This window comes from Seriola lalandi, unplaced genomic scaffold, assembly GCF_002814215.2.
Source record: "Seriola lalandi dorsalis isolate HSWRI2012SDOR001 ecotype SW California unplaced genomic scaffold, Sedor1 jcf7180002051960, whole genome shotgun sequence".
NCBI classification, from domain to species: domain Eukaryota; kingdom Metazoa; phylum Chordata; class Actinopteri; order Carangiformes; family Carangidae; genus Seriola; species Seriola lalandi.
Genome location: NW_019522513.1, coordinates 89,648 through 103,272, shown reverse-complemented (window position 1 = coordinate 103,272; position 13,625 = coordinate 89,648). Strand labels below are relative to the sequence as shown.

Sequence of the window (13,625 nt, the reverse complement as noted above, 5' to 3'; positions counted from 1 at the left end):
TCTGAGTGAAGTGTTCTTCTTTTGATTCTTTTCTCTTAAACAAGTCGAGTAACATATGAGCATGTGATGGCAAAAAACATATCCACAGTAATGAGATTACAGATGATTCATAACTTAGATAATGAATATTACGCAAGTGTAAACGACAAGTATTCCTATTAAACATTTGAAATGTGTAATAAATGGGTGAAGGCATAGTGTGTGTGTGGATTTGTGAAAGAAACACACTCCTCTGCAAACACTTTAACATTCAAATTACTTTGTTCTAAAATGCATTAGATAATCCAGAGATAATTTTAACAATGGCAAATAATTATCATAGAGCTCAAACCAAATAATGCAAAATACAACAAGGTCATTCTAGTAACCTAATGGTTCCCTGCTCTCGTAAACACAATGAAAAATGACCAAATTTTATTGTTCAGTTAACGTCCTTGTCTCTTTGGTAGCTTTTGAATTTTTCACATGCAGCAAATGTGGTCTCATCCTTCAGATTTGTGTCTCTATTAATAATTAATACTCAGCAGAACAGGATACAGAGTATCTCTAGCCACATTGCCTGTATGATTAATGTGCTGTAAAGTTGGTATGACAGCTCCTTCACACGATCTGAGAAACTTAACACTCATCTCTCACCACTGTCTGGGACAAGGGCTAGAGTCAGGGAAATGTTGGCATCCACAGAGAGGGAGAGGGCAAGAAAAGAGGCAGTGGACGGAGAGAGGAAGAAAAAGCTGGGCTTGAATCCTGGTCCTCAGGATTCCCAGGAGAGCTGGATTTCTAGTGTACTCTATAGTTAATTGTATTCACTTAGCAGATCGGGTTTAAAATAGTCTAAGTTCTCCATTGTTCCTTTTGAACAGGTCAGCAATTTCAAAATCATACAGTTTGGATGTCATATAAAAACTGCATTGTGACAGAGAGATTGTAATCTCAATGCAAACGATTATAATAAGATTATTATGTAATTTATAGAGACTCTGAGAACAGGGTCAAAAACTGTCATTTTCTACACAGTAATAAAAATCTGTTCCTTTGACCACTCCTTGCACACCAACTGTCCCTGTTTCTTAAAAGTGCTTTTGCAAGGTCTAGCTGCCCAACAACAAACCATCTAATGTCCTTATATCTATATGATTTAGATAAAAAAAAAGAGACCTCCAGGATCATATGGTTGCAGATAATTTTATGACCCCTGATTTAGAGATACAAACAGAGCAAACACATTGTACCAAACATGGGACATGGAAATGTGAAAAAAGATTGAATTTAGATGAAAATGACTCACTGAAATGAATTTACAGTAACTGGTACTCGAGGAACAGCAGTGGCCAAAGTCAAAAATAAGGTCATTTGACACACTGGGGCTTTTTGCCAAAAAAAATCCAGAGTGTCACATTATTCTATTCTAAACTCTAAAACTATTTAAGTTATTAGGTCCATTATATATTTAACAGCCACCAAGACTAATATTAAGATTCTCTCTCTGACACTCGCTGGCCAGGTAGACACAGCAGGAAGTGAGTGAAACTTTTTCAGCACATGTGCTGCTGGAGTAGCAGAATGTCACACTCATTCCTAATCTGTTGTTTATCACAGCTACGTAACGTTAATTAGGTGCACCTGGCCTTGGAATGAAATGCTTTAAATTCCCTGTGCTGGCATCAGAAGGGAGAGGCTTCTTAACATGGAGACCTGTGATTAGCTGTTGTCTTTTGAATTTGTGTCTTTTGTAGTTTTGATCAGGTACTCTGGTTGTTTTGTATATTTGTTATTAACTTCCACGGATTTGGTGGTTTTAATGGTGTTTTCTGTGGGTGGTTTGGGTCAGCGGTGGAGTGTTGCATGCCCCATATAGGGTCACCCAAGTGTGGGGCGTAACAATAGGTTATAGGGCATTACAGGGTGCACCAGGATCAGTGGAAGGATTTCACTTATGGGGATGACTGTGAGTGTGTATGTTCTAGTGTGTGTGTGTGTGTGTGTGTGTGTACATGTCTTTCTATGGTTGTGTGGACACATTTTGGTTTGAAACCATCATTATGAGGACATTTTGGTGGGTCCTCATAATGAACTTCAAAAGGGTGTTTGAGGATTAAGACTTGATTTTAGGGTTACGGTTAAAGTTAGGTTTAGGTCAGGGTCAGGTTTAGGGCATTCTGTTATGATGGTTAAAGTTAGGGTAAGGGATTAAGGAATGCATTATCTCAATAACGGGTCCCCATTGATATAGTAAAACAAGGGTGTGTGTGTAAATCGCAGATCAGCTTATGTTTGTTTACAATTAATTAAAAGGAAATCTTGTTATGATCTTCACTTCTTTAGTAATATTATAGAAATGATATCCACTATGTAATTAAAAATACAACATTCATATATAGAACAGGTTCAGTGTAGTGTATCACATTTATTTTGCAGTATCATCTTTCTTTTTTTTAAAGATTTAGGCTTTTTGATTCATTTTATAAGTATCCTGTTTAAAACATCATAAAATGAAGCAACAGAACAAACAAGACCAGAGAAAATTCTTTTGTGGCTAAACTATCCTCTACTATCACTGGATTTAATACAGTAGCTAGTGGTTAATAACATCCTGCATCAAAAACCACATAAGCTATTCAGTGTGGTGCCTCACTGTTCTCTCATAGTCGCATACTGGTTTACAGCCCATCCCAGGATGGCACCACTTTTCCTCCCACCTTACTCTCGACTCCTCAGCCCCACAGAGGAACTCTCCTCCTCGTGGAGGGGGCATAGTTTATGACCAGATGCCCCTCTTGGACACAGCGACGCTGGATGTCTGGAGCTGCTATTTCTATATTTGTAGCTATTTCTATAAATGCACTGTATGTATAATGAATATGTATAGTATTGCATTAAATTACTTGAATCACTTTAGTTTCATTTTGTGCACTTGGAACTATTCTATGAATACAAGGCAAAATAAAGAAAAAATAATAAATAAGATAAAGCCTATTGAAATCCAATAATAGAATCTGGTTTCTGCTAAAAAAAAATAAAAATAAAAACAGGTAAAAGACAGTACTGATCCATATTATAATGTCTTTTTTCTTGTTGGGAGACAGATGTCAGTGTTGTGGTCCCAGAGTTGATCCGGTGTTTTGGTAACATTAGTGTGACAGTAATTTGGATGAGAGAGTATCTGTTGTGCTGAGCTGTGTGTCAAAAAAACAGAACTGTGTGTAAGAAATGTAAAAGTACACTTCCCATAAACCAAGCTAATTGCTCTGCAGAGTTATAAAATGGCCCTTTACGTGTCAGTGCTGATGTTTAGTACACCCATGTAAAGCCCAGACGGTTGTACAGGAGAACCATTCACTTCCTCTTGACAATTATCAAATTAAAAACCCACTTCCTCCTGTAGTCCTGAGAGAAAGTGCTGCATCCAGTTTAGGAACTTCAAACATTCACATTTCACCTTTACAGAGAATTTTTAAGGATTTGCCTCTGAGTTTGTTTACAGCACTGCAGGGCTGGTTGCACAGTTAACAGTTACTGCTAGAAAATGAATGAGGTTCATTACTTTGCAGTTGGCAAGGAGACGTAAAATAAAGTACGGGGGAATAATAGCAGTTAAATGATATTCATAAGTCATTCTGATCCATAGAGTAATAGTCCATGAAAGCTGTATGTGTTATTCAGTTTCATAACTCTGGCTTGAAAGGAAAACACAGTAAGGTTTGTGTTATTTATTTGTTACTTTTATGTGTGTGTACTTTTTTTATTGGAAGTACTTGTAGTTTTTCTGACTAGACTCAAACTGTGGTCAATGAATATGAAAAAGGATAATGAAATATACACACGGCTAACTATGTAGTTTAATAGTCTCAGAACAAAAGAGAAGCGCAGTGCTCTCCTGTGACCTTACAGAGATCAAGCTCTTTAATCTGAATTACAAATGCAATTGTGTCTCTTACACACATACAGTTCCTCATAAGTGAGTTCATGTGAAACAGTGTGTAGCCTTTCCCTCTCTTTTCCCCAAAGGAGCTCTCTGCCTTTGTCTCACTGTAGTTTCATGACTGATGATGTGACAATGAACTTTAAATGTTTAATATTCGTCTTCATGCACGCAACCTTCCATCACGCCATCTGTATGACACTTGTCCTGCCCAGGGAGGGGAAAGGGTGAGAATGACAAGGAAGAGAGAGAGAGAGAGACAAAGAGACAAAACCTAGAGGTGTGAAAAGAGAAGTTAGTTTGGGAAAAGGGTGAAAACAATGAAAAGAGCACATCCAATCAAGAGGGAGGAGTGACTGCTTAGGGCAACTGTAATATAAGCAAAGTGTTTGATGCTTGTTGACAGCTGTATCTGTGAGGGGGGTGTGTGTGTGAGTGTGTGTGTGTAGACCAAGACTTATAATCCTATACTATGCAAGGTTGCGTGACCGTTCATACCCCACTCTTTGCTGTTCCGCACACCATTTGCCCTAATTGGCCACACCGACTCTCTGTGTCTTTCTCCCACACGCTAATACACACTCATATAGGCAGATGCACCAATGCATACATAGACACAACAATGTCCACGTCTCCTCTCCCCATATCCCCGGTGACAATGAGGAGAATCCTTGAGGGTATGTCACAGACACGCATGTGCATATACATATGCGTGCACATTATCATGCACATATACACACACCCTACTAAGCATATGGAAGACAGTCACGCAACCCCCCCCACCCCACCCCCACACATAACCCCCACAACCTTGCCACTTCTTCACTACAATTAGCTAATGAACAACAAACAGACCTCCTTGCCTTATTGCTTACTTTCCTTAGCTGCGTCAGTGCCTCTAAATCAGTGATCTCCGTGTGTGTGATGTACCCCCACAGCCCTGTCATATGAACACACACATCATGCTTCAAATATATTCATTTGAAATGTTAATGTTTAGGGCAGTTTAGATAAGTTTGTAGTACCACGACTTAGATGTTTTAACCATTACTTTTAGCTTACTGTTAGCTTGCTAGCTATTCTCACTGACAAGTACATGTTGAGGTCTACAAGTACGCCTAGTTGGGAATAAGTGCTCTAAAAAATAAGATGAAAGAAACGTTCACAACCATTTTCTCAGTCCTAAAGATTTGAAAAATAATAATCAGCTGAATGTGATGGTGTTCAGTGTGAAAGTCAAATGGTTTATGTATGAGCCTAGGGGCGACTAGCCAGTTGAAAGGTTACTGAGTGCAACCTGGTGATTCATAAACTAGATATGCAGGCAGCAGCTGACCGTGAGTCATGAGCATGCACGCACATATGCAACACACAAGAAGGCAAACTCACTTCACTTACACAGATACCCATAGTGCTTTACAGAAATGTCCCCAGAAAGTCACCAATTCAATATCTCAAGTTTTCCTGCACATGCACATGTATCCACACACACTGCCACTGTCAATCCCCTGAGACAGGACCAGCAAACATGCTCAGAAACTACAGGATTTAAGTGAATGCTCTAATAATTTCCATGTGAGATTAGGAGGAAGAGTACAGTGAGATTATGGAGTCACAGCCTGCACTGTTTGTTTTGGGTTGCGTTCATGCTCTAGTTGACAGATTAATCTGTGAAGGTTACAAAGATAGATGCTGCTGCTGCAGTCTCTTCTGCTGGGAAATGCTTCTACCTACTGGTCACAACTGCACACTGCAGCTGAGGAAGCGCCTCATTTAAACCATGGATAAAATTTAAACTGAAAAATGGCACCGGCTTCCACACAATTGCACTTTTCTGTTGTTCATCACTCTCAATATCCCAGAAGCTTCTGGGGAGACACCCACTTGACACTGAATGTTTCAAAAAGTAGCTACATGCCTGGTCCCTATCATGATTAGTTATTCTGTGGTAGTAACCGGCTAATATAAAATCTGTTAAAATAGAAATCTGATTATTGTTTGGTCTGGACTGTACCTAATATCTTGATCTGTAATCACATGGTGGGTCAATCTAGTTTCAGTCACCTGGGTTCATTAGCTCCTCACTACTAAATTCAATTTATTTAATTGAGTAGTTGTCCTCCTGTATGCTAATGAAATTCTCAGGAATCTTTTAACTTTGTTCCTCGTTTCACTGTGTTGGACCAGAGTTTAATCCAAATTCTAACTCACTGCAAGACTTTCCTTACATGTACAAATACAATTACAGCCACAAAATACCTAAATCCTAATAACTAGAACCCTAAAAAGAATAACTGAATGGTCCCAAAACGTCCATCCCATTCCAGTCCAAACATTAATCCAATAGGCAAGATACACAATCAGAAAAAAATAGTAAATGAAAATAATAGCACTGTAACCAATTCTGAAGACCCCAGCCTTTCATGGTAAACAAGTTTTAAACATATTTTAGTAGCAATTTTTTATCCTTTGCCTCGATTTAAGTTTTCGACAAACTGTTATGGGCAATAAGACAAAAACAAAGTCATATCTTCAATTCAATGTTTCTGTGTACAAACATTTTATTCCTCTATCATCATTTTAACAAATATTCCCAACTACCGTTATAAATAATGCCACATTTTGCCTCAAATCACACCAAAGAGCATCTCTTTGTAGCAGTAACTGGCAGTTCTCCACAGCGATACATCAACACATGCATTTGATCTGTTGGAGCAGTGAACAACAATACTTTAAAGTATTTTTCTCCAAACTAAGAAAACATGCCCTGTGGTTGTTAGAACTGTGGGGAAACTTCATGTGATCTCTGATCTGCAGCAGGTATTTTGCCCCTGCCAGCAAATGGAAAACATCTGCTTGGTCATGTGGTACGGCCACAGGTGGAACGGACTTCAAAGTTTCCACCTAGAGAAAGCAGCGCACCAGCAGTTTTCTGCCCAGTGTGAGTCACTGAGGATTTAAGGGTTTTGACCTACAATGGCAAGCACTTAATCAGTGGGTTTAACTCGGAATGACTGAAAATACCACTGTGGTTTTGTCGCTCAGAGAGTGGTGCTATATGACTGATTTGTGCTAAGATTACTAAGGTAACATGAGAAAGTAATTACCAGTAAAGCAGCTGGGAGACTAAGATTCAAGAAAATACTAACTTTATTTTTGTATTTACATCCATAATCTTCTTATTGAAGCAGCGTACAGACATTCATATCACCTCAGTATTATTCAACCTTTAGTCTCTGTGGAGTTTGTGTAGGTTTGTAGTGGGTTATGATCTGAATCAGGATGAAGCAGTTGATGATCAAGAAAAGCAATCCAGCGAGCCAGATCAACAGGAAGGTGTTGTAGCCCTCAAACTCCAGGAAGTAGGCTGGGCCCAACCAAATGCCCTGGTATTAGAGAGACATTATAATGAGGTCAAATTTAGCTATTTCATTCAAAACCTTTGCAAAATAAATTCAGTGGTGTATCTACAGAGTGCAACATAAGACCACAGACGGATGCAAAACAACTCCCAGCCACATTTGGAAAGCATCAGGGGGACTACCTTTTAAAATGCATAATTTTCCAGGGCATCTTGTTATGATGTTAAGATTTTGCTGAAATCAAATTTAACTGTAACTCAAAATGTGCTAAACTGAATTACCTGTCCAGCAAACCAGAGCAGCAGCAGTCCCACTCCCTGTTTTAGTGACAGACTCAGGTGAGGAATAACCAGAGGGAGTAAGCACAGGTACCACAGGAAGTACTGCAAAAGGATAACAAGCAACTTTGTTCGTCTATGTGAAGTTATGTAAACAAAATATTAATACAAACATGATATTGAACTAACTAACTAAAACTAATGACTGTTTGATATCAAATTGAAATTAAGAAAATTAATTGTTGTATATGTATATTTCATTTGTATAGTTAATGTAATTTATTTTTTTACAACTCATCACAGCCCGAAATGTAATCTGGATGACTGACAGGGGAAAGGGAAAAAACAGAGAGGTCAGGGCGCTGTCTGATATCTACTTAGACTCTGTTGGTTGATGGTGGTTCATGTACCTGTGAAGTGCAGACTTTGTTGAAGGAGACGAAGATGGCTGTGTGGAGGAAACAGGAAAAGGCCAGGTCAGAGTGAAAGGCCCATGATGCTGCCAACAGCAAGATGAGCTGTGGGATAAAGGCAGCCAGGCCAAGCCACTGGCTCCACCTGCTGTCTGCTCCAACATAAGACAAAAGAAACTTAAAAAGCTGCATCACCTCCTCTAAGTTTACACTCCCTATTTATTAACACAGACCAGCAAAGAAAATGCCAAATGAACATACGTGCAATTTTATAACTGATTTTATAAACAAGCACCTCATCACTATTGACCACAAGCAATGTACCGCTGCATGAGCTAGAACTTTATGCTGGTCTTTGCTCTGTGGTTCTATATACTGCAAGATGTCACACTTGGAAGCTATAAACGGTCGAATGGATGAATACCTGCAGTGAGGTAGAGCATGTAGAAGTATGGAGAGAAGTTGTGTCTGATGTCCCTTCTGGTCAGATGGTACAAATAGGTCTCATGAAGGAACTCCCAACCATACCTGACAAGACAGGAAAGGATTATGATAACATGATTTGAGAATTTCTATTCAAAGAAATGAAAAGTTTGTGTATTTGTTCAGATAAGAAGACATGCCAATATTGAGTCAAATCAAAAATAGATAAATCAGACATTTCAAGCATCCATGCTCCACATTTTTACCATTAAACTACTATTAATACATCTGAAAAACTTGGACTAATTATGTATTTGGTGTTATTGCTAGAAATGACAACTCAATATTTAATACTTGTCTATGATGGAAAGCAACTACACTCACATGTAATAGAATAGGGCTGTGAGCACACAGAAAACTCCCCCAGCCACACTCGCAAAGAGGAACAGCTGTGCGTTGAGGAAGCTTCCAATGAACCCAATAAACCTCCTCCAGCTCTGTCTGTCCCTCTCTGCTCTGGTCTCTGGTGTGCGCAGGGTCAGAGCAATGGGCAGAGCATATGTAATGGGGTAGATCTTCATATGGACTGACAGGCCGTACAGAGTAGCTGCCCATATGAGACGCCGGCCTGGAAGAAAAAAGGTAAAACGATTAGCAAGGAGCTGTTTATTTACATTACAATATTAGCAATATTGACATTATTTTACAGAGCTCAAGACACACACAGCAGCCACCCCCTTACCTTCCATACAGAGTAATGTCCCCAGCACCAGGGCTGCCAGGATGGACTCAGCGTTCCCCCGGCTGGATACTCCCATGGGCAGTGGGTTGAGGAGCCACAGAGATGAAACACGACGTGCAGTCTGAACATTAATCCCCCAAAACACACAACTTTATCTGTACTGCACTTTTTCACAAAACAAGATTAAAGAGTTGTTTGTGATTGTAGTCAAAAGTTATGAATCAACTCTTCTCAAATATTTCTGGTCCAAAAGGGTCTGACTGACAAACCTCAGAGTCCAGACCTCGCAGGTGAAGGATTCTATAGATGAGTAGTCCGGACAGGACGTCACATAAAACAAACAGGATCTTGCCAAACACCAGGCTGAGATAGATGTTGGGGGTTAGAAGCCAGGCTAGCAGAGGAGTGTAGCGGTAGGTTGACCTGTTGTACGGCGACTCACCCTGTGCAAAAATTGCCCACATTGAAATGATGAATGTAAATATGAGCATGATAAAGAATTTAAGAAGGTATCCAGTAAAAACAGCCTGTTTAACTGTTATAGATGACATGTCTGTTAATCACAGTGTAGAGATACTCTATTACATGTAAAAGCGCATCCTGCATCCGTGTTATATTATTGGCTCATTATTATTGATGTATGAACATGAAGTAAGCAGTACTGAGGGGGAGCAATGTTTATGTGCATCATATAAATGTCAGGAACTTGAATTTCTAAGAAGCATCACATTTTATTCACTTTTCATATGTTTTACTGTAAAAGCTTAATCTGAAAGGTTTAGTTATAGTTAATAAATATATGTGGAGGAGTAAAAAGCAAATAAAGGTTGTAAATTCTGCAAGAAAGTAGTAGTGCCACAGAAAAGTACAATAAATGGCAAATAATGGAGTAAAATTCAAGTACACCACAAAAGTCAGTATCTTCCACTACTGTTTTTTTTTGTTTGTTTTTTTTAAACCCAGTGACACTGGAGTTAGATCCCAATTCAGCAGTTCAGGGGGAACTGAAGTTTTTCCCAACCAGACCACTTCAGACCAAAGCAAAGACCACTCTACAATCAGGGAGTTTATATACCTTATAAATCAAAGTTAAAGATTCGTGAAACTCGTATTCCATTTTAGAAAAGACTAAATAGGGAGATTTCTCAGCTTTCCCCCCACCTACACTGTACTTGAACTACATCTGAACTAGATTATCAGGGAGGGTGTAAACATTTTTAAAACCTGACACATTCAGGGACCTGACAGCTTTACCTGACCACTTTATTGCTGTCACAAGTCATTATTCAGTTACCTCAGTGATGAACCTTGCAGCATCGGTGAACACATGGTAGTCAATGTCGGTGTACTTGACCACCATAGTCCGGTCCTGGTGGTCTCCATAAGCGACCAAAGCGAGTCGCACAGCCAAGGAAGCCGAGAAAAGGACGTGTTTGTCCGTGAGCCTGGAAATCAGCCGCTCCATCACCGGCCGAGCAGGGGAACCAGATTAGCAAGAGAAGCTAATTCGACTAACTATTTTGAGCTGGAGCACGTTGACCGAACCATCCGTTCCTCAATGGCCATCTCAACCTCCAGACATGTCTTAAAATATTACCGACATGTTTCATTGACAAGTTCTTGAATGACCAGATTCCAAACTTGACAACCAGGAAGATTTCCGGAACTGCTTTTACAGACACTTTGAGGCACCAGCACCACCTACTGTTCTGGAGGACGACGCTGCACTGACAAACCTGATCCACTATGTCGACCAATATGTCCAGTATGCATCACTGCGACACTGTTCTCCACCTATCAGCGGTGTAAAATCCAACCCTGTTTGTTTCCACAGGTGGAAAGTAACTAAGTACATTTACTCGAGTACTGTAGCCTACTTAGCTATACATTTGTTTTTTCACGTAAGCTTACTTTATACTTATACCCACATCTCCCCTCTGAACTTCTCAGATGGTTTCATTTAATAGTTTGAGGACTATTACATTTTCCTATAGAGTGTGATTTTTTGCAAATGCTAAGGTTAAGAAACAGTACATGTAGCCTATGCTTGTTTTTTATGGGTGGGGGTGTTAACCTGCCCCATAGGTGAATATGATAGTGGACTGTGCAATGTGCGCAGACTGTGGGTCTCAGCCTTCCTTATTGATTGGCGGGTCAATCGGTCCGTCTAGGGGTACATAATGCATGGGGAGCTGCACTTCACTCTCACTGCCTGCTTACACCCTGAGTATGTTGTTATGGAGTCTTTGGATCTGAACTATGGCCCTGTGTTTTTGTGCATTGCTGGGGAGTTAAGTTTAGCATTGTACCCTTTTCTTTTGTGGGTTTCAGGCCTATTGATGTTTCTAGTTAGGGCCGTTTGGTTTGTTATTTTGGCCTGGGCTCTCTCTGAAGATAAATTATGCATCCAAGACTGGCATTAAAAGATTGAAACTTAAACAAAATGACTCACCATAGCCTTCATTCAGTTTTAGGTTATTCCCCTTTCCCCTCGACTAACCTGGGGTTGTATCAAAACTTCAATATTTCACAAGATTAAAACTTCTTCTTTCCTCCCTCGCTAATCATCTCATGACCTTTACTTTAGTAAAGGTAGCTGGTACTTCCTTCAAAATGTTTCTACAAAATAATTCTACATTGCTCAGATAAGATACTTACAGGCGCATTTAATCCATCTAAACATATCAATTAGATTATTTCATGCTTGAAGCTAAAGCCATAGGGGTTCAATCAGTGTTGTTTTTTTTTAAGAACATATTACTCTTGTGCTTTGAGGGTAGAAACAGTAGTACACTAAAAGTGGTTTCTGTAAAATTTTATAAGAACAGATCATATATTTTAGAAATGTTTTAATCGGGTTTCAGGGCAAACCAGTACAGAGACTTAGTACTGATGCCAATAAGGTCTCTTTTCTGATTCTTCTGGATGTAAGTGCTGCATTTGACACAACAGACCCTGAAATTATTTTGGATTGCCTTGAGAACAGGGCTGGGCTCTTTGTTTTAAACTGGCTCTGGTTGTGGGAGGAAGTTCTTTGTTGTGTCACAACCTGGCTCAAGGTTGGAGAAAGGAAGGAAGACCAGACATACAGTAAGTTATAAATAAAAAGAAGTTTATTTTACATAACTGAAGACGAAATTAATCTAAAGACAAATAGTACAACAAAACCAAACAGGGTGGAAGCCAGAGGAGAGAGAGAGAGAGAAACTGGTGTGACCAGCTTATGTAGTGCAGCCAGACCAGGTGGGCTGAATCTCCCTGGCAACCGAACTACACAACAGGATCCTTCAGGGAGAGGCTTAAAGAGGGTCGTCACAGTTGCAATTGGGTCAGGAAAATGTGATTTGTCGCCTTACAGTGAGAAGATTCTGGGTTTGAATCCCAGGCCTGAAGTCTTTCTGTGTGGAGTTTGCATGTTCTCCCCGTGTTTGCGTGGGTTCTCTCCGGGCTTCCTCCCACAATCCAAAAACTTAGGTTAATTGGTGAGTCTCAAGTCCCCATAGGTGTGAATGTGAACATGAGCGGTTGTTGGCTGGGATTGGCTCCAGCCCCCCCATGACCCTATAAGGATAAGCAGTATAGGTAATGGATGGATGAATGGATGGAAATGTGATTTACTTTTCGGTGTTGCTCAAGGAAGCTGTCTTGTTCCACTTCTTTTTTTAATGTATATGCTTGCTATGCTTAGGTGATATCCTCAGGGAATATAAACTCAATTTTTACAGTTGTGCTAATGACATACAACTGTATATTTCCCTTGAGCCTGATGATGACGACAATACCCTGTGTTCCTTTAACACTGGGACGGCAGAAGTAAAAAACTGGATGACCAATAACTTCCTGAACTTAGGCATCTGGCCCCTGAGGTTAAATCAGAATTAACATGCCTGGGCATTATTTTAGACTCTGAATTAAATTTTACTTCATACATAAAGAAGTTAACCAAAACAGCTTTTTACCACTTAAGAAATATCGCAAAATATCATGAAATAAGTACAGCCGTACCTATCCCATAAAGATTCTGAAAAAAAATCATGCTTTTATTTCAATTAAATTATTGCAATGCTGCAATGAAGAGAGAGCATATCACCTCAGTTTTAGCTACACTTCATTGGCCCCTTGTATCTTAAAGAACAGATTTCAAGGTTCTTTTACTTGTTTATAAAGGTTTATAATGGTTTGGGACTGGCTTACATTGTAGACTGTTGTTCTATTATCCCTTCACAAGCTCTGAGATCTTCTACTGCTAGGCTCTTAAAAACACAAAGTGTTACACACGAGAAAATAGGTACGCACAACTTTTTTTTAATTATTAAACTTTACCCCAAAGCTGTGGAAAATCCTGTCAAGTGCTATAAGAGATATGGGCTTTGGACATGACAGCTGAAAACCTATTTACATAATTTTTTATTCTTACTGGTTTCTATTTTTATTTAAATTTTATTTATTTTTATCTTTCATCTACATCTCTTTATTTAATTGTTC

At 39.4% G+C, this 13,625-nt stretch overlaps 1 protein-coding gene across 2 annotated transcripts; it reads right to left on the bottom strand.

Moving 5' to 3' along the window:
* Positions 1–7,054: 7,054 nt before the first annotated feature.
* Positions 7,055–10,796, bottom strand: pigm (phosphatidylinositol glycan anchor biosynthesis, class M). 2 transcript variants are annotated; one of them, XM_023399468.2, is made up of 8 exons: positions 10,435–10,796; positions 9,410–9,583; positions 9,141–9,261; positions 8,783–9,026; positions 8,400–8,503; positions 7,973–8,130; positions 7,566–7,667; positions 7,055–7,308 (listed from the first exon to the last, which is right to left on the bottom strand). In XM_023399468.2, the coding sequence occupies exons 1-8, from the start codon at positions 10,603–10,605 to the stop codon at positions 7,141–7,143; spliced, it is 1,242 nt and encodes a 413-aa protein (XP_023255236.1). In that variant the 5' UTR covers positions 10,606–10,796; the 3' UTR covers positions 7,055–7,140. The 2 variants fall into 2 exon arrangements, with proteins under 2 accessions (XP_023255236.1, XP_023255237.1); XM_023399469.2 differs by having other exon boundaries at positions 7,973–8,127.
* Between the last annotated feature and the right edge of the window lie 2,829 nt (positions 10,797–13,625).

What these genes read in the sequence shown, in the direction of transcription:
- pigm (XM_023399468.2), bottom strand. Translation starts at nt 10,605, where the DNA reads ATGGAGCGGCTGATTTCCAGGCTCACGGACAAACACGTCCTTTTCTCG. An exon ending in CTGCAAGGTTCATCACTGAG is followed by an intron (nt 9,584 to 10,434) that starts GTAACTGAATAA and finishes ATTTTTGCACAG; the next exon opens with GGTGAGTCGCCGTACAACAG. An exon ending in CATGCTCTACCTCACTGCAG is followed by an intron (nt 8,131 to 8,399) that starts GTATTCATCCAT and finishes CTTATGTTGGAG; the next exon opens with CAGACAGCAGGTGGAGCCAG.